At 52.6% G+C, this 21099-nt stretch overlaps 1 protein-coding gene across 1 annotated transcript; it reads left to right on the top strand.

Moving 5' to 3' along the window:
• The first annotated feature begins 414 nt into the window (after positions 1-414).
• Positions 415-19402, top strand: LOC123189249 (probable L-ascorbate peroxidase 7, chloroplastic). Its single transcript, XM_044601625.1, has 12 exons — positions 415-722; positions 811-939; positions 1973-2093; positions 2185-2285; positions 2383-2470; positions 17756-17823; positions 17908-17994; positions 18359-18433; positions 18514-18591; positions 18684-18788; positions 18944-19016; positions 19128-19402. Exons 1-11 carry the CDS (start codon positions 555-557, stop codon positions 18962-18964), a joined length of 1041 nt encoding a protein of 346 aa, XP_044457560.1. The 5' UTR covers positions 415-554; the 3' UTR covers positions 18965-19016; positions 19128-19402.
• The last annotated feature ends 1697 nt before the right edge of the window (positions 19403-21099 follow it).

Below are 21099 nucleotides of genomic sequence, written 5' to 3'. Positions count from 1 at the left end.
TTTGTTAGTTAAATATTTAGTCAAAATTTAGAAAAAATCATAAAAGGAACCAATAAACCAGGACTGAAGTAACTCCAAGAATGATGCATGCACCTTTTATTGTTTACGTGAACTAGGACCAAACGCCAAGACCTATGGCGTCTCACCCAAACGCCAGAATTTATGGTGTTTCGACTTTGTAGTGTCGGTGCCATGTGGGCAAGTGTGGCCAGTGCGAAACGCCGAGGACCCTGGCGTTTCCCGTGCGAATCAGACGTCAAGGATGTTGGCGTGACAAAAAAAATCAGAAACGAAATTCTTTCCAAAACGAGATCAATTCGTGATTTAGTTCGCTAAAAAGGTCACAAATTTCGTCCTCATGAGTCCACTCTGACCAACCAACCTCTTCCCCGACCCCGAGCCCGCGACACCAACTGCAAGAGCCGAGGAAAACCCCCTCAAAACCCAGGAGCCGTGCTGAGCTGGCCCTCCCTCTCAAAGCAGTCAACCACCCGCAGCTCCTCCCTCACTCCAAAGGCCCACGGCCTACGGTCTACTCTCACCAACCCACCAGCATGGCCGAGCGTCTCGCCGCAGCCGCCACCCTCCGCGCCGACGCTCCGTCCGGCCCCTCGCCGGCCGGCCGCCGCGCCAGGCCATCCAGCTCTGCCTTCTTCCCCTCCTCGTCCTCCCCGGCTCTCCGCCTCGTCAGCCTCCGCGCCGCGTCCTCTCGGCCCTCCCAGGTCGGTGTCGATTAGGTTCGGGCGGCCCAGGGTTTGGACCCAAATGTTCTTGTTGCTGACTTGTGTTTGGTTATGTGCGTGATCGCAGAAGGCCAAGTCGGCGGGGAGGGGGCGATCGGTGAGGTGCATGGCGGCGGCGTCGGACGCGGCACAGCTGAAGGCCGCGCGCGAGGACATCAGGGAGCTGCTCAACACAACCCACTGCCACCCCATCCTGGTATGGTACCTCATAGCGACACGGCGATGGCGCGCTTTTAGGCTACTACTAGGAAATTTATGCCTTGCAACAGCGTCGTCAATTAGGACAGTAAGGTGAATTCGATCCTTAGAGCAGTGCTGGGATTTTAACATCATAAAGTGCTTAGACAGTTTGCCTCTCAAAAAGGCTTGCCAACATATATTTCCACTGGTCAAACCGCAACAACTTTTCTGAATTAGACTCTGTGTCAAGTGATTTTCTTGTGTTATTTGTGCCAGGCTCTAGCGTCCATTGGCCCATCGAGTTCCATTTCTTCACTGTGGAGCTTAATATGCTTCCTTTTTTTATGTATGGAGCTTAGCCCTACTATACTGAAAAGGTTATGGTTACACATGAGACATTTGTTGTAATTTAATAGAATGAAGTGTGAAGAGATTTGACCAATCAGGATATGAGAAGATTTCAGTTACTTAGCCATCAAACGTGCAGAGTATTTAAAGGGCATTGTCTGATATGAACCTTATGTAAAAGGGTGCACCCAGTGCTGAAAGCTCCCACACAAGGTGGGGTCTGGGGAAGGGAATTTCTAGACAGCCTCACCCTTGCACAATAACCCTTCTGTTATGAACGTTATGTCATAGTAACAAATGTTGCATCGACATTACACAAATGAAGGGCATTATCAACTGCACTCTTTATGCAGACCTCTCTTTTAATTTGTTATATACCGCATTTTCTTGTATTTTACCTTTGTATGGTCATAGGAAGTTTATCCTTGTCAGTAACAATCTTTGATATTTTCTTCCCAGTTGGCAGTCATAAAAGCTTAAGGCATAGATAGGGATGCCATCTGTCCAAATAAGCACTGTCCACTGGAACTTTTCAAAACGAAAAATCATAGAAGTGAAACTTTCCATTTTGATGCAACTACTTAGTGCAATGCAGCGGTACAGGGCCATTTTTGCTTTGGTTTTACCATTCTAATAATCTTTGGTTTTACCACCTCGTTCTGTTCCAAGATTATTAATTGTTATTTGTTTGCTGCATCAAGGTTCGTTTGGGTTGGCATGATTCTGGCACATATGACAAAAATATTAAGGACTGGCCAGAACGAGGTGGAGCTAATGGAAGTTTAAGATTTGATGTTGAACTAAAGCATGGAGCCAATGCCGGTACAGTTACCTGGATTTTCACCAGTACATTTCTTTGCTCCTCCTATGTCAACAGCTAGTAACTGAAAGTCCTGATCGGGTATCCTTAAAGGTTTGGTAAATGCTCTAAAGCTTGTGCAACCGATCAAGGACAAATACCCCAGTATAACTTATGCGGATTTATTCCAGTTGGCAAGTGCTACAGCAATTGAGGTCTGACCTTTCCCTCACTATATCTGTCTAGGTTAGAATTAATATATCAATACTGTATTCAAACCTAATTTCCTTACATTTCTCAATCTGGTACCAGGAAGCTGGTGGCCCAAAGATTCCAATGAAATATGGACGGGTTGATGTCACAGGACCTGAGCAGTGTCCACCTGAAGGGAAGCTTCCTGGTTAGAAATTTTGTTCACTGCACATTCCAGCTCGTTGTGTTCTGTATATCCTTCTCTCTCTCTCATCTTTGAGTTTGTAAATATGTTTCAAAGATGCGAAACATCCCCCGACTGCTTTGTGGAAGCGTTTAGGAAGGTTTGCCACACTTGTGCTTTTCCATTGCATGTTAATATATAGACAAATATTACAATCCTAACCATAAATGGGAGAGATCACAATAATAACGATTCTCCTCAATTTAGGGGATTAGGAGATATGTCACGATACGTGACATATTAGTCTAACACTCCCCCACAGTCACAACGGGAGGAGAGCGGACGTTGAGACTGGACCGAAAATCCAGAAACAACGGCGACGGTAATCCCTTCGTCAAGATGTCGGCGAACAGGCGAGACGAGGGGACATGTAGCACGCAGACTTGACCCATGGCGACACGATCGCGAACGAAGTGGAGGTTGGTCTCGATGTGTTTGGTGCACTGATGCTGAACAGGGTTCATGGACATGTAGACGGCGCTGGCGTTGTCGCAGAACACAACTATAGCAGGAGGGGACGGCGCTGAACAGGGTTCATGGACATGTAGATGGCGCTGAAGCTAGTGGAGAAGTTGCCGAATCCAACTAGCCTCAGCGACGGCGTTGGCCATGTTGGGGAACGTAGTAATTTCAAAAAATTTCCTACGCACACGCAGGATCATGGTGATGCATAGCAACGAGAGGGGAGAGTGTTGTCTACGTACCCTCGTAGACCGTTCGCGGAAGCGTTATATCAACGCGGTTGATGTAGTCGTACGTCTTCAAGATCCGACCGATCCAAGTACCGAAAGCACGGCACCTTCGAGTTCTGCACACGTTCGGCTCGGTGACGTCCTCGCCTTCTCGATCCAGCAAGAGGGGCGAAGTAGTAGATAAGTTCCGGCAGCACGACGACGTGGTGACGGTGTTGGTGAAGAACAATCTTCGCAGGGCTTCGCCTAAGCACTACGAAAACTATGACGGAGGATAAACTAGAGGGGACGGGGTTGCCGGCACACGGCTTGGTGTTTCTTGATGTGTCTTGGGTGCTAGCCCCCCTCTATTTATATGTTGAACCTTGGGGTCGAAACTTGGAGTAAAAGCCTCCACAAGGTCGGTTTCACCCGAAAGGCAAGAGTCCTTCTCGGACTCCAGGGCCAGACGCCAGGGACCCTGGCGTCTGGCCCCTGGACTCCGCAAAACTTCCTTTTACGCTTTCCAAAAACCTTGTGGGCTTTCCCCTTTGGCCCAAATAAAGTGTTCTCGTACCCAAACATTTTGGGAAACATCCGGAACCCCTTCTGGTGAATTCCGGAACCCTTTCGGTGACCAAACACTATTATCCCATATATCAAACTTTATCTCCGGACCATTCCGGAGTTCCTCGTTATGTCCGTGATCTCATCCCGGACTCCGAACAACATTCGGTCACCAACATACATAACTCATATAGTACTATATCGCCAACGAACGTTAAGCGTGCGGACCTTACGGGTTCGAGAACTATGTAGACATGACCGAGACACCTCTCTGGTCAATAACCAATAGCGGGACCTGGATGCCCATATTGGCTCCTACATATTCTACGAAGATCTTTATCGGTCAGACCGCATAACAACATACGTTGTTTCCTTTGTCATCGGTATGTTACTTGCCCGAGATTCGATCGTCGGTATCTCAATACCTAGTTCAATCTCGTTACTAGCAAGTCTCTTTACTCGTTCCGTAATACATCATCCCGCAACTAACTTATTAGTTGCAATGCTTGCAAGGCTTATAGTGATGTGCATTACCGAGTGGGCCCAGAGATACCTCTCCGACAATCGGAGTGACAAATCCTAATCTCGAAATACGCCAACCCAACAAGTACCTTCGGAGACACCTGTAGAGCACCTTTATAATCACCCAGTTACGTTGTGACGTTTGGTGGCACACAAAGTGTTCCTCCGGTAAACGGGAGTTGCATAATCTCAATCATAAGAACATGTATAAGCCATGAAGAAAGCAATAGCAACAAACTAAACGATCAAGTGCTAAGCTAACGGAATGGGTCAAGTCAATCACATCATTCTCCTAATGATGTGATCCCGTTAATCAAATGACAACTCATGTCAATGGCTAGGAAACATAACCATCTTTGATCAACGAGCTAGTCAAGTAGAGGCATACTAGTGACACTCTGTTTGTCTATGTATTCACACAAGTATTATGTTTCTGGTTAATACAATTCTAGCATGAATAATAAACATTTATCATGATATAAGGAAATAAATAATAACTTTATTATTGCCTCTAGGGCATATTTCCTTCAGGCCACAGCGCGGTACTCGGCTTCGGCGCTAGAGCAAGAGACCGTGTGTTGCCACTTGGACGACCAAGAAATGAGGTTGTCACCGAGGTAGACGCAGAAGCCTAACGTAGAGCATCGAGTGTCGGGGCAACCAGCCTAGTCGGCGTCAGTGTAGGTGACCATGGAGTCCGGTGAAGATGAGTAGAGCTGGAGTCCATGAGAGCATGCCCTTGACGGAGCGCAAGATGCGCTTGATGGCCGCAAGGTACTGCTCACGAGGGTCGTGCATGCGAAGACATGCCTGTTGAACGGCATACGCGATGTCGAGTCGCGTGAAGGTGAGGTACTGCAGAACCTCGACGAGACTCCAGTACTTAGTGGGATCGACCACGGGAGGGCCGGCGGTGGCAGCGAACTTTGGCGACGTGTTGACCGGTGTTGTGGCGGACTTGCAAGCAGTCATGCCGGGCCTGTCTAGAATTTCCCCGGCGTACTTGGCTTGCGAGAGGTGCATGTCGAAGGAGTCGCGGGTGACCGCGATCCCGAGGAAGTAGTGGAGAGTGCCCATGTCGGTCATGGCAAACTTGGAGCAGAGAGAGGTCGTGATCCTGTCGAGGAGGCGGTGAGGACGATGTCGTCCACGTAGAGAAGGAGGAAGGTCGTGCTTTCCGCACACTGGAGGACGAACGATGAGGTATTTGAGCGTGAACACGTGAAGCCAATCGAGGTGATGAAGGTCGCGAAGCGCTGGTACCACGCATGAGGAGCCTGCTTGAGACCGTAGAGCGAATGGTTCAGCCGACAGACATGCTCGGGGTGAGTAGAGTCGAGGAAGCCGGTGGGTTGACGACAGTAGATGACCTCAGCAAGTGAGTCGTGGAGGAAGGCGTTCTTAACGTCGAGCTGTCGGTCTCCTAATTGAGAGAGAGCACGATGGAGAGTATGATGCGCACCGTGGCCGGTTTAACAACCGAACTGAAAGTCTCGTCGAAGTCCATGCCTTGCTCTTGAGAAAAACCGCGAAGCACTCAATGTGCTTTGTAGCGGTCGAGGGAGCCGTCGGGCTTGAGCTTGTGGCGAAACACCCACTTGCTGGAGAAGATATTGGCGTTCTGAGGCGGTGGCACAAGATTCCAAGTGTTGTTGCTGAGGAGTGTGCGGTATTCCGCGGTCATTGCATCAAGCCAGTTGGGATCCTTGAGAGCAGGACGGGCAGAGGTAGGAACCGGTGAGTACCTTATGGATGTCGGAGGTGCTGCGCGTGCGATGAATAGGCACTGGAGGGGCGTGCGACGAGGGTGGGGTGCGCGGTGATGGGGGTGCAGGTGTGGTGACCCGGGGAGGGCGGACGACAATGTGCAAGGTGTTGTCGCCGTCGAGGAAATCATATGTGGTAGCAATGGGAGGCTGTGGGGAGGCAAAGGGAAAAGTCATCTCATTGAAAACAACGTGGCGAGAGATGATGATGCGATGGGTGGTGAGATCCATGCTCTGATACCATGAAAGCGTTTTGGAAGGTTTGCCACACTTGGGGTTTTTCCATTGCATGTTAATATACAGACAAATATTACAATCCTAACCATAAATGGGAGATCACAATAATATCGATTCTCCTCAATTTAGGGGATTAGGAGATATGTCATAATACGTGATATATATATATATATAAATATATTTACGGTGCTACGGCGGGCTTACGCCGGCCTGAACCATTTTCATTATATATAAGAGAACGATACAAGACATTAGGTACAACAGAAAGCAACCAACACACACAAGAAGGCACAAGAAAGAACAGAAGAATAACCAGAAAAGAGCTACGACAAGCAGCCAACACCAATAACTTAGCACCCAACACCACTAGTTGGACCGAGAAGAGCGGAAGCAAGCTTTGTTGAACCAATCAAAAGGAGATCCGTCACCAAGAAGACGTAGAGAAGAAGTTGCCGGCTGCCCTGCGATCACTCTGCACCTTGAAGAGCTAGGAAGTCGCAACCACCGTTGAAGGGCATCCCACTGCCTAGCCACGTCGCGGCAAAGAGAGCCACAGAACGTGCCGAAGGGCAATGTTCCACCGAGACAGGCCCTGCACCTCCTCTAGGCCACACCACGGCCACCATCAAAAATAAAGAGAACCAAAGCACTATGCCAGGCTGTTACACAAATCCCGGGTCCACTATCACCATTGTTTCCGACCCACATGCGTCAACCAGGCCCAACCGGAGAGCAACACCGACTTATGAAAGGCCTTGAGCCCTCTCCCCCCAAAAGACTAGCCTGTTAGGAGGGGACACCCCCACCCTTATAAGTCGTGTTATGTCTGTCGTGGTTCTAAGTCTGACAGTAAGAGAGGGGTAGGAGAACGGAGCATGATCTATCGAGATGCATATGGGTGACACGGTGGTTTTAGCGAGTTCGGGCCTCTCACGGTGGAGATAACAACCCTACGTCTCGTGCTCCGAAGAGGCTTTGTTTTATCTGAGTATATATCCGGAGATTACAATATGTGTGTGAGAGAGAGGAACGGATCCCCATGCCTGAGCTAAGTCCTGAGACTAATGGTGAAAAGAGAGAGAGGTGGAAGAAAAAGCCCCCCCAAGTCTAGTGGTGGGGGGTGGCTTATATAGAGTGCGCCACCCCCTCACCTCCTATGTTACAAAGTGGGGTATGAATGCCATAATGCCAGCCCGCTATTAAGCCCTCACTATTAGAAAGATGCCGACTGCCTTGCTGCCTGCTGGTCTTCGTATATCCGAGTGAGTCGTACGGTTGAGTGGTGAACCGTCATCCGAGTGGATGGTATGTTACTTGGTCGAGTGGATAGTATGCTGCTTGTCCGAGTGGATAGTGTGTCTGTATGAAATTGACCTGGACCGACATGTTGTGTGGACCCCATGCTTCATGATATTTCGACCCTTCGTGGGCCTACCTGTTATGCATATCCCCAACATTAGCCCCCGAATCGATTGCGATTTTGCAGAACGAGTTGGTGTAAGACACAGTTTGGTCCGAGTGATTACAGAAATACTCGGTACATGTCGCCGCGCTTTCAGACAACCAAGGTTTGAACAAAATCTCAATGGATTCCGGCACCATGCTTCCCGACTAATCGAGGTAAGTGTCTGTGAGGAGCAACTTGGTGACATTCGTTCATCTCTCGGGAGAGTTTTAACTCGTGATCTAAGTATGGGCGTGTCATTAAATCCGTGCAACCAGATTGACACATGGACTGCTCTTTTAGAGAGATGCCATTCTTATCCCGGAGGAATGCCAATACGAGTCGGTTTCAGATCCACACTTGTGAGTTTCACCCTTTGAGTCCTAGAAGAAGGCTCAAAACAGGTCCATGGAGGAGCGTTAAACTCGCCTTATAGAATATTTTTTTGGAGTGATTTGGAGCTGGGCCTACATCGAGTAACTGATTACTCGGAATTTCTTCACGCCTGGAACGTGTCTTTTTTGTTGTTTGGCTGTCACTCGGGTTGGGCGGACTGTTCCGAGTGGATACCATTCCAGTGGGGGCACGCTGAGTGCACCCACTGGGTGTAGTCCCCGAGACTGCCGTCGACTGCGGGCAGTCGGCGGGAGTCTTAGAGCCTGTCTTTTTGTTGTTGTTCATCACTCGGACTGGTTAGGCCGTACCGAGTGGAGATTACTCCAGTGGGGGCACGCTGAGTGCACCCACTGGGTGTAGTTCCCGAGACCGCCGTCGACTGCGGGCAGTCGGCGGGGGTATGAGAGAACTAAAACTCTTCTTAGCTGGTACTGATCGAACTTGTTCTTCTCTGACTCGGAGGTCGAGTAATACTGGAGATGGGTTTGCATCGAGCAAAATGTTTCTTTTTGAGTTCTCTTCCAGTGGGGGCACGCTGAGTGCACCCACTGGGTGTAGTCCCCGAGCCTCTGTCGGACTAGATGAGTCTGGCAGAGGGTTTAAGTCTCTCGGTAAACCTCCAGGCAGTTGGCACAGCAAATATCTTTGTCTGGAATTGAATCAATCGGATGGATGCGTAACGAGGTGGTTGTACGAACGATGTTCGACGAGTAAGGTAGCATGTACGATTCAGTGATGGTGCTTCATTTTTACCCTTTTGCATGAAAGGGGTATTTATCCAAGTGAACGTGCTTCACTTATAGATCTTCGGCGAACCGAGCATGTATGGTCAGAAGAATATTCCTGATGTGATCAACAGGTTGACCAAATGGGCGTAACCTCTGAGGGTGACATGGCCAACTGCCGTGCGTAGCCCCCGAGTGATGCTCGAAGGAGGTAAACTTGCTACAGAGTGTGATATGAGGTTTGACCATATGAGTAACTTAGCCGTTCCCGTGTTGGGGGTGTAGAGGTAAAGACATGTCCAACTGATGGTGACGCGCGAGGCGGCAGAAGGGCGATGATGTGTATAACCGAGTGACGATGCACGGAGCGGTCGAGTGGTGAAGACGCGCGCAACCGGGTGGCGACGCGTGGGGCGGCCGAATGGTGATGACGTGTGAAGTGGTCGAATGTAGGACTACATATCTAGCCAAGTGAAGATGCACGGGGCAGCCGAGTGGTGAAGACGTGCACAACCGAGTGGCGGCGCACGAAGCGGCTAAGGCGAAGTCGTGTGTCACCGGACGGTGAAAATGGTCCTCGGAGGACTTAGTCGAATGCTTTCGAAGCTTATGTAGTGACGAGTTTGGTGTGGTTGCGACGCAACAAGACCGTCGTGACAACTGAGTCTGAGTAGGAAAGAAGATGGTGTGTAGAGCATCTGGGTGATTATAAAACTTGTCCAAGTGGCGGATCGAATGCACTTGTTGAAGTGAAGGATCTGACTGGTGATGAAGTACTCGACCACTCAGGCGAGTGTCATTTAAAATGAGGTGCAGCCTCCGAGTGCGGCGTAGCCCCCGAGCATACTACAGGCTTCGACAACGGACATGCCGGAATATGAGAAATATAGTCTTGAATGGATGATTTGCAATTCATCGAGTCGGATTTGGGTAAAGATAAGGAGAAGCTTCCGAGTGATGCTCGAAAGAGGCAAACTCGCAAAAGAGTGAAGTGTGAAGTTTAATTATGAAAGGGACTTATCTGTCTCATGCCCGACGAGGTCTATATCATTGATACAATGAAGAGAATTTCATAGAGGGGTTGGTCGGACGTGTTTGAAGTCAACAGAGGGACAAGGTCAGTGTTGTGGTGCGCTAGGATCAGTATGGTGACCGAGTCCGAGCAGCGATGAAGTTGGCGCGTAAGGCTGTCGAGTGATCGCGTAACTTGTGTAAAAAATGGCACAAGTCAACACAATAATTTCTTGAGGAAATTTGATGTGTGCTGAAATGATTTGTGTGAATAACACCCATAGACACCCGCTGGGAGTGCAAGGGGCTTGCCGGTTAACCAGCAAGAGTCTGAAAGACCGAAGGATCCGTTCGAACTTGTCGAAGCGGCGGATCCGACTGAACTCATTGGGATACTAGCTCAAATAAAACGGAAGTGTAGTGTTTTGATTGAGTTGCAGCCCAGGAGGACCGATGCAAACTCGAAATGAAGAACGATACCTGGTGTTCGTAAATGATGTATGCGAAAAAATGGAAGTTGGACTTGGGAGTCACATAACCAGTACTAAGCAAGTATGTGAAAATAAGCAACCGAGCGTAGAGGTACACTTGGTGGCGTGGCCTCCGAGTGAACGTGATGTGTGAATTATGGAATACTCGGGAAGACGAAAATAACAGAATGTAAAGTGACTTAGCTGTCTGAAGGCGCGCGGGGCGGCCGAGTGGTGATGAGGTGACCAACCGAGTGGCGATGCACGGGACGGCCGAGTGGTGATGAGGTGACCAACCTTAGTGGCGACGCGCGGGGCGGCCGAGTGGTGATGAGGTGACCAACCGAGTGGCGACGCACGGGACGGCCGAGTGGTTATGAGGCGACCAACCTGAGTGGCGACGCGCGGGGCGGCCGAGTGGTTATGAGGTGACCAACCTGTGGCGACGCACGGGGCGGCCGAGTGGTTATGAGGTGACCAACCTTAGTGGCGACGCGCGGGGCGGCCGAGTGGTGATGAGGTGACCAACCGAGTGGCGACGCACGGGACGGACGAGTAGTTATGAGGCGACCAACCTGAGTGGCGACGCGCGGAGCGGCCGAGTGGTTATGAGGTGACCAACCTGTGGCGACGCACGGGGCGGCCGAGTGGTTATGAGGTGACCAACCTGGTGGCGACGCACGGGGCGGCCGAGTGGTTATGAGGTGACCAACCTGCGGCGACGCGCGGGGCGGCCGAGTGGTGATGAGGTGACCATCCGAGTGGCGACGCACGGGGCGGCCGAGTGGTTATGAGGTGACCAACCTGTGGCGACGCACGTGGCGGCCGAGTGGTTATGAGGTGACCAACCTGTGGCGACGCACGGGGCGGCCGAGTGGTGATGAGGTGACCAACCTGTGGCGACGCGCGGGGCGGCCGAGTGGTGATGAGGTGACCAACCGAGTGGCGACGCACGGGGCGGCCGAGTGGTTATGAGGTGACCAACCTGTGGCGACGCACGGGGCGGCCGAGTGGTTATGAGGTGACCAACCTGTGGCGACGCACGGGGCGGCCGAGTGGTTATGAGGTGACCAACCTGGTGGCGACGCACGGGGCGTCCGAGTGGTTATGAGGTGACCAACCTGCGGCGACGCGCGGGGCGGCCGAGTGGTGATGAGGTGACCAACCGAGTGGCGACGCACGGGGCGGCCGAGTGGTTATGAGGTGACCAACCTGTGGCGACGCGCGGGGCGGCCGAGTGGTGATGAGGTGACCATCCGAGTGGCGACGCACGGGGCGGCCGAGTGGTTATGAGGTGACCAACCTGTGGCGACGCGCGAGGCGGCCGAGTGGTGATGAGGTGACCATCCGAGTGGTGATGAGGTGACCATCCGAGTGGCGACGCACGGGGCGGCCGAGTGGTTATGAGGTGACCAACCTGTGGCGACGCACGGGGCGGCCGAGTGGTTATGAGGTGACCAACCTGGTGACGACGCACGGGGCGGCCGAGTGGTTATGAGGTGACCAACCTGTGGCGACGCGCGGGGCGGCCGAGTGGTGATGAGGTGACCAACCGAGTGGCGACGCACGGGGCGGCCGAGTGGTTATGAGGTGACCAACCTGTATCGTGTTTTTAAACTTAGGCGAGTAATGGACTGCGGCTAAGCCCCCGAGTGGGAGGGTTGCTCTCCACTCGGTAGGATTTTTTTTTTCGAAACTTAGGTGAGTACTGGACTGCAGCTAAGCCCCCGAGTGGGAGGGTTGCTCTCCACTCGGTAGGATTTTTTGAAACTTAGGCGAGTACTGGACTGCAGCTAAGCCCCCGAGTGGGAGGGTTGCTCTCCACTCGGTAGGATTTTTTGAAACTTAGGCGAGTACTGCACTGCAGCTAAGCCCCCGAGTGGGAGGTTTGCTCTCCACTCGGTAGGATTTTTTTTCGAAACTTAGGCGAGTACTGGACTGCAGCTAAGCCCCCGAGTGGGAGGGTTGCTCTCCACTCGGTAGGATTTTTTGAAACTTAGGCGAGTACTGGACTGCAGCTAAGCCCCCGAGTGGGAGGGTTGCTCTCCACTCGGTAGGATTTTTTGAAACTTAGGCGAGTACTGGACTGCAGCTAAGCCCCCGAGTGGGAGGTTTGCTCTCCACTCGGTAGGATTTTTTTGAAACTTAGGCGAGTACTGGACTGCAGCTAAGCCCCCGAATGGGAGGTTTGCTCTCCACTCGGTAGGATTTTTTTGAAACTTAGGCGAGTACTGGACTGCAGCTAAGCCCCCGAGTGGGAGGTTTGCTCTCCACTCGGTAGGATTTTTTTTTAAACTTAGGCGAGACGGATTCGCAACTAAGTCACCCACTGAGGGATTGAGAGCATATAAAAAGAATAACAATCATTTATGAGATTGTAAAAACTGTGTCGCGGGGTTACCGAGTGGTGATGAGGTGACCAACCGATTGACGAGGCCCGGAGCGGTCGAGTGGTGATGAGGTGACCAACCGATGCGAGGCGTCCGAGTGACGTAGACGCGTCCGCAGAGTGGCGACGCGCGGAGCGTCCGGATGATGTAGACGTGTGCCGCGGAGTGACGATGCGCGGGGCATCCTGGTGAAGTAGAGGCGCGTGCTGCAGTGGCGACGAGCGAGGCGTCCGAGTGACGTAGACGCGTCCCGCAGAGTGGCGACGCGCGGAGCGTCCGGATGATGTAGACGCGTGGCCCGGAGTGACGATGCGCGGGGCGTCCTGGTGAAGTAGAGGCGCGTGCTGCAGTGGCGACGAGCGAGGCGTCCGAGTGACGTAGACGCGTCCCGCAGAGTGGCGACGCGCGGAGCGTCCGGATGATGTAGACGCATGCCGCGGAGTGACGATGCGCGGGGCGTCCTGGTGAAGTAGAGGCGCATGCTGCAGTGGCGACGAGCGAGGCGTCCGAGTGACGTAGACGCGTCCCGCAGAGTGGCGACGCGCGGAGCGTCCGGATGATGTAGACGCGTGGCCCGGAGTGACGATGCGCGGGGCGTCCTGGTGAAGTAGAGGCGCGTGCCGCGCAGTGGCGACGAGCGAGGCATCCGAGTGACGTAGACGCGTCCCGCAGAGTGGCGACGCGCGGAGCGTCCGGATGATGTAGACGCATGCCGCGGAGTGACGATGCGCGGGGCGTCCTGGTGAAGTAGAGGCGCGTCACCGTTCGAGAGCCGAGCCGTTCTTGGAACAAAGGTGATGCGGACCGGCCGCCGTAACTGCCGCTGTTGTTGTCGATGATGTTCTGGATGTTAGCCGACCAAGTAGTACCAGGCGAACCGGCCGGGTGAACCCATGGGCTTCACAGTCGAGTGAGTGCAGTCCGACTGTGCTCAGCCGGTCGGGGAACTATCACCATTGTTTCCGACCCACATGCGTCAACCAGGCCCAACCGAAGAGCAACACCGACTTATGAAAGGCCTTGGCCCCCCCCCCCCCCCCAAGACTAGCCTGTTAGGAGGGGACACCCCCGGCCTTATAAGTCGTGTTATGTCTCTCCCCACAACCGATGTGGGACTAAACCCAACAATCTGACGCCCTTGTAAAAAAAGGGAAAGCGTCTGGACTCATGGATGCGCATGCTGTCCATCCTCGGCAAGTCAGAAGCAGAAGGCAAATCAATTTGCACCAGGAGTTCTCGGCGGCGCCGCGGCGGATAGCGCAAGCGGCAGGTCTGATCGGATTGGTTCCGATCGAAAACAGGAGCGGCATGCGTGACGTGGAGACCAAGGCGAGCGATGCAGTTACCAGTCGGTGCAGGCAAGGCCATGTAGCAGCGCAACATGATTCTTGGCCCAGGCGGGCTCGACCCATGAGGGAGTGACGGCGGACCAGGGTCGCAAGTCCCAGGAGCCAGCTCGGGCGCAATACGCGGCGAGGTCCTAGTTCGGCTGGCTCGCGTGTGCATGGTGGAGTTGTGTGCAGCAGATTGACACGAGTTTTTGTTGGAAAAAAACGTCAGATAATGCAGGCCATCGTATCAATTGGATGTGTCGGAGAAAACAAAGAAAAAGGACGGGAGTATAGACCCAGGCGTCATGTGATGATGGAGTTGGTACATGTCTCTTTGGTAAGTGTACGCATGTTGGATATCTATAAGGCTCTATCTTTTGGCTCTTTGTTTTGGGCATGGATTGTGTACGTGATGGCAGCAGGATTATGACGTGGAGCCACAAATTCACAAGTGATCGATGGAGTTGGCAGGTTATGCTATATATTCAACTGTTGCACCAGAGATATACAGGAATAATATATATGTTGGAGAACTAGGTATACTTGATGGGGTAGCAGGAAGCTAAGTTGATCAAGATGAAGTGCATGCGGTCAGAGAAGGCGACGTGCGTATAAGGCTTGGAGGAGTCTGGAGTGCGTTGTGGCAGCATCATGCATACACAGGGCGTCAAGGCAATACATAGATGTGCGGGCGGACACGACGCGGGGTGGAGCATGGTTGCAGTCGAGTAATTTCAGCTGGGTCGGACTGGACTGTCTGACGGATCGACGGGGACGTCGGTTAAAAAAAGAAGACGGCATTGGAATCAACGACGACGACATAGGTGCGTGATGCTGATAGTGACCAGCTTCTGTGGCGTGGAAACACGTGGTGCAGGCCTGAGGGCTTGTGCAGCTTCAACAAGACTATGGCGCGGGGTTGATTCAAGGCAGTGTACACATGAGAGTTTGAAGTCGACAGGGCGCGGGGTAGCACGGCCAGCTACATGGAGTCATGTTGAAGGTGGAGCTGGAGTCTAGCAGAAGACTTCACTCTGAGCTGATGGAGGGGCTACGGCATAAGTTAACGGAGAGTCGAAGCCTATTTCAGCGGGATAGCGAGAGACACGTGGTTTCAGACTGGGTACCAGTGGTTTGAAGGAGACGTGATACTCGGCATCGGTCGGTGATGATCGGTGGTTCTCTGCAGTAGGGGTTTGAGTGGTGTGGGTTCGCGACCTTGGGAGACTCGACCAGGATAGCAGAGACGCGGTGATAGCGGCGAGGCGTGCGGTAAGCACGGGACACAGCGGCAGGCCAGGGCACTGGTGGTCAGACATGTGGTCAGACAAAGTGTGCAAGGGTGCTGAAGCAGTGTTGACGAGTACCAGATTCAAGTTGGTGACTGGGTCTATCGGTGCCGGTTGATGGAAAGAGTTGACCATGAAGAATCTGAGAAAGTGGCGGAAAGTCTTAATTGTCAAAAGCTGAGAGAGTACATGGCCGTATATTCTGTTGTGCTCGGTGCACATGGCAAAGTGCGGATGACAAGACAGAAGGAGGCGGAGTGCTATAGCTGTGGGACATGCCAGAGACTATCCGGAAGAACGGTGAGACAACTGCGAATTTGACTCAGGGTGACACAGGGCGACGGTGAAATTCCTTCAAGTTTCAGACAGATGGTCAAGAAAGAGCGGTGATGTTGAGTTCAGGTAACTCTTATATGTGGCGTCCAATATGTGAGTTGTTCGTTTTCACGCAGACAGTGATCGGTGTGTGATGGTGTTGAGCGGATCTTCCGAAAGTTGGGAGCACAAAGTAGAGTAATGAGGAACTTAATTTAGCTCGAGTGTTGACTGTGAAGAAGACGAGAAGGAAATACAGTTGCAGGCAGAGTCATGTGGAGTCTGGGAGTAGCGGTGGTGCTCATGGCGTATCTCAAGTCTAATGTACATGGAGGTTCGACACATGGATGAATTCAAGGTGGTGAAGAATATTCGCCAAGGTGGAGTTTGTTAGAGTTGTGTCGAATATTATTGTACAAGGTAGGTTACAGTTGGACTTGGTTTCGGACTGTGTGTAGACATGGTAGGAGTTGTGTCCTAATAGGACACTTGTATCCTAGCCCTCTCATATATATCGGGGGTAGACACGCGATATAATCTATGCCAACATAATAGCACAGGCACGCGGGGGTGCTGACGGCGTGTGCCAGTGCCCGGGCGGCCAGAGTGCGGTATTGTGATGGTGTCATGGGGAGGAGCGCCCGTAGTCATGCCTCGGGGACGTGGCCATATCGGTGAACCTCGTTAACAAATCTCGGTGTCGTGCTTGTGTGATTGCTTGGTCCTCGGTAGATCTCGACGAAACGTCTTGGATTTATTAACAAAGCCTCAGACGCTGTCGAAGGGCACCGAACACCAAGACCTCATCGTCGCCACGAGCCCCCAAGAGATAGGTCAACCATCAACACCGAGGTGACCAAGGGATTAGTCGCCGCCACAGATCACTTCCACCGCCACCACCCAGCACACCAACAACCCAACAAACACTCCAATCCAGACATCAAGCTGCCAACCACGGATCCGTGGCCCCCAAAAACAACGCCCCCAACAGGGAGAAACGACATCGAGACACCGTCGTCGTCCAATCCAGAGATGGATCTGAGGCTTTCGCCTGGGGCACACGATTAAGAGGGTAACAGTAGCTTCCCGATGACGCCTTCAAGAAGGGAAACGGCGTCCAAAGGCGTCGCCATCATCATTGCCGGCAAATCGACACAAGGCTTTCGCTTGAAGCATCCCGTCCCCGTCATCTCCGATGAAGCTGGCCAATGTGCCCAGCAGCCCGAGACCTCCCCGCCCTCCTACCAGTCCACGGTGAGCGTCCCCACTAGGACTAGCATGAGGCTCCGTTGACACAGAAGCTCACCTCGAGCACCTGCACAACCGGAGTCAGGTCGTTGTCGGCTGCCACCTGCAATCAAGCCCTTGCCACCAACCACACCCCACCACCATCGTAGTCAAACTCTGTCGACGGCATCCACCGCCGACCCCCTGGTCATGGCCATGAACGCCGGTTGGCCGGGTGAGTTCAGAATAAGCAGATCTTGGCGCCAAGGAGCATTCCAGACCGGCTAGACTGCAACCCCGCACGACCACGCAGCCCGTGCGCGCACACCACGCCGCCCAACACCTCTGCCCTTCGCCACCTGCAGGCCGGCGCCGCGCCTGACCGGCTCGCTGGATCCAGATCCAGGTCACCAGGTCCACCGGCCGCCACGCCGCCGCTGCACAGCCGCCCGCCACCGCCTCGCATCCACCACCTTGAGGCAGCCCGCGCTGGATGAGACCGCCGCCGCCCGCGGCCAGATGCGCCGCCGGCAGAGGGCCTCGCGTCGCCGAGCCCTGTTACCTAGATTGAGAGAGACGCCCCGCCGCCGCCGTCGCTGGGTCCAGCGCGAGCTTTGCGGGCGGAAGCCTCTGGCGGCGGCGAGACGGGAAGGGGCGAGGGGGAGGGGTGGTGGTGGCGGCGATACGTGACATATTAGTCTAACACTTTGCATATAAACCAAGTGTATTCGTTATCTCCATAATCTTACTGATAATTCCATCGCTATATCAAAAGCACGGAGTTGTTATTAATAATTTGGAGATAAAAAAAGGCACCTGTGTATTGATAAATGCATTTAATATGATGATTGCTAATTCCTCAATTATGTGTTATTTATGTTTTTTCAGATGCTGGCCCGAGTGCTCCTGCTGACCACTTGAGGCTGGTATTCTACAGAATGGGCCTTGATGACAAGGTATGTAAATAATGATCTGTGTTACCTGTTTGCCCTTGCTGTTTCGGCTGGCGTTGTTGAGCTGTGTGTACCCTGTATCTGCAGGAAATCGTTGCTTTGTCTGGGGCACATACACTTGGAAGGTCTAGGCCTGAACGGAGTGGCTGGGGGAAACCTGAAACAAAATATACTGTATGCTGTTCTTAACTTTTCTGTGTATGTATATGCTACCTTGGATGTTGTAATTCCCAGGTTAACGATTGCATAGCATGTTGCAGTATCATTTTGACCACCGCTGGAAATTTGCATACTTAAAATTGCACTTAAAATCTCTCTGGGAACTAGCAGTGCTTATTTTCAAGATTTGTACACTTTACATAATGTTCCTTAGCCTTTGTTTACATCTGATAGTGTCAGTTGAGATATGCAAAAAAATTGTGCACACAGTCCTTATAGTACCCGCTTCAAAACATTAATGTTGTGTGCACTTGCTCCATGTAGATGTACAAGTGAATTGCCTGTGTGAGTAATGTTCTTCCATTATTTGCTTCGACAGAAAAATGGTCCTGGTGCACCTGGTGGACAATCATGGACAGCTGAGTGGCTGAAGTTTGATAACAGTTACTTCAAGGTAAGTGCCCCGTTCAATACTTTACATGCCTGGACAATTCATCCGATTTTGTTAGATCTGAGCTGGTAGCGATACTTTAGGAGATAAAAGAGAAAGGAGATCAGGATCTTCTTGTGCTGCCTACAGATGCTGCATTATTTGAGGACCCAACATTCAAGGTGAGTCTGATGCTCAAACTGTATGTTCTCGGCATCCTATGAGAGCGAAGTAATTCCTGAACTGACTGCATGAGAATCCACAACGCTTTCAGGTCTATGCAGAGAAATATGCAGCAGACGAAGAAGCATTCTTTAAAGACTATGCGGAGGCTCATGCTAAACTGAGCAGCCTGGGTGCAAAGTTTGATCCTGCCGAGGTCAGTGTCAGCATCTCGTTCACAGCTTACCAAAGTGTGGGCCGCCCTTCAGTTTATTCTACAAACCATTACACACGCGTTGCTCTGCTCTCTGCTGATTTGATCCAACCTTATCGTCCTTGTGTTTCAAGCTGATCTATGTGGCTGTCCTGCAGGGATTCTCATTGGATGATTAGCGCCACGCGTGAGCCAGAGAACCCTTGAAGCAGCCAAACACACTTCTAAAAGGTACATCACACCCCATCCCACTCCCCAGTTTGTTGATTCATGGCACAGCCCTTTCACCCACTTGATCCCATCGATAAAACAAAGGGCTCACTTTGTTGTGATCCCTCGCAGGACCAGGCCACGGCACAACTTAATCACCATTGTTCCTCTCCAGCTTGGTGTCACTATACTACAGGACGAGGCATTTTCCCAACTTATTATCATACAGTACAAGATAGAGATTTTCCTTCCCAACTTGGTCAAATTGTTAGATTTGGTGGTTGAGGTCGCGAGTGCAAATATAATACAGGCGTGCCAAACAAATCTGAGCCATTCGTTCATGTGAATCTGCTCCGATGAGATATTCGTTTCATTCCAAAAATTTATCACATGATGTTTTGCCTGCCTGCACTGTGCTGTCATTTTTCTATTAGTCATGTGGCTCATCGAGCACGGTGGGGTGGTGGTGCAGTAAACATCAGATCTGCAATACTGCAATACATAAACCCCTGGACCCTACCGCCTCTGAGGAGCTGCCTCCCGGCGTAAACCGGGAGTGATTTCCATTTGGCGAGCTCCTCCGTGTTTGTCTCCACGGGCAGGCAGAATCTTTGGAGCAGTGATCCATGGACGGCCTGCCGGCATACCTGGACCCGGTCTACGGTCCGTGCGTGCGTACCTACCAGTGGCTTGCACTAGATTGGACCGATCCGTTGGTGGTGGGTGGGCGTCCACCATTCATTCAAAGGAACAGCGCCGGTTAATAAGACATCATCAGGGCAGCAGTGCTGTGAATGAATGAATTAAGAAGGGCGTATGTGCTGTGGTGGTGGCGATGGTCCGCGACGACGGGCGCGGCATTAACTCGGATCGGCCTCACGTGCTCGCCACGTGCCGGTAGTGGTAGGCTCTGTGGCGCAAGCGGAACAACGGGCCAAAGCCCAAAACTACAAACCCCAAGGAGTGCGCACTCCGCAGGTCCGCGTCCGCTCACTTTCCCGGTGGCTGTAATCGCGCTTACCGCTCCCTCCCGCCCAAATCACCCAACCGTTTTTTGTTTACCCCTTTTGGCACCACTGGAAATGAGAAATAGGCATGACTTGTCTTGAGGTTCCTTATGCTATGTGAGAGCTACAATCACTACAAAATTTGCCCATTCCCGTGGCAAACAGCGTATAAGAACGCATGACCTAAAAACGTTTAGTGCTTGCGGTTGTGGATGGCGAGTTGTAGATTTTGGCACCATTTTTTTAGATTATGCATGCGATTGTGGGCCTCAACCGTGAACATGCCACTGCGAAAAGAAGAAGCTGCATACGATGAACCGCGGGCTTCAAGACGGTGTCTACATGAAGGTTACGACACCGAAGTGTCGCCACCGCCCGACCCAAGGATCAGAGTTTTCCCTGAAGCAACACAACGGGCAGTGAGAGTCGTGGCGATGCCTTCAGGGAAGGAACGAGCTTCACCGCCATTGGTTCGTCCGAAGATAGAACATGTTTTCACCCCATCTAATATTCACCGTCACCGAACATCACACCCTGACTACCACGCCGCCCACGCGGCCATGGCCACCAGGCAGCATCAAGCCACGGGCTTTGCCCAGGAGCACCGTGACACCACCACCAGGGCCGCCACCCTGGCATCCAGGACCTTGACGCCACCTCACTGCCACCCACCGCTACCCCAACCAAAGAGACAAGTGGAAAGAAACCGCCTTTCGCACCCCTGAGCTGTCCCCAGCGTCGAGACCCAATAGGCCGGCCAAAACTGGCCACCATCGATCCGTCCTGTCGCTGGGCGCGAGACGAGCTCGGTCCTGCCGCCGGGCGCGAGACGAGTCAGTTCTTGCTGCCGGGCGCGAGACGAGTCAGGTCTTGCTGCCGGGCGTGGGACGAGTCTGGTCCTGCTGCCGGGCGCGAGACGAGCTCGGTCCTGCTGCCGGACGCGAGACGAGCTCGGTCCTGTCGTCGGGCGCGAGACGAGTCAGGTCCTGCTGCCGGGCGCGAGACGAGTCTGGTCCTGCTGCCGGGCGCGAGACGAGCTCGGTCCTGCTGCCAGGCGCGAGATGAGCTCGGTCCTGCTGCCAGGCGCGAGACGAGCG

This window comes from Triticum aestivum, chromosome 2A (genome assembly GCF_018294505.1).
Source record: "Triticum aestivum cultivar Chinese Spring chromosome 2A, IWGSC CS RefSeq v2.1, whole genome shotgun sequence".
Lineage (NCBI taxonomy): Eukaryota > Viridiplantae > Streptophyta > Magnoliopsida > Poales > Poaceae > Triticum > Triticum aestivum.
Note: the sequence above shows the minus strand (reverse complement) of the source record. Positions and strands in the feature narration are given on the sequence as shown.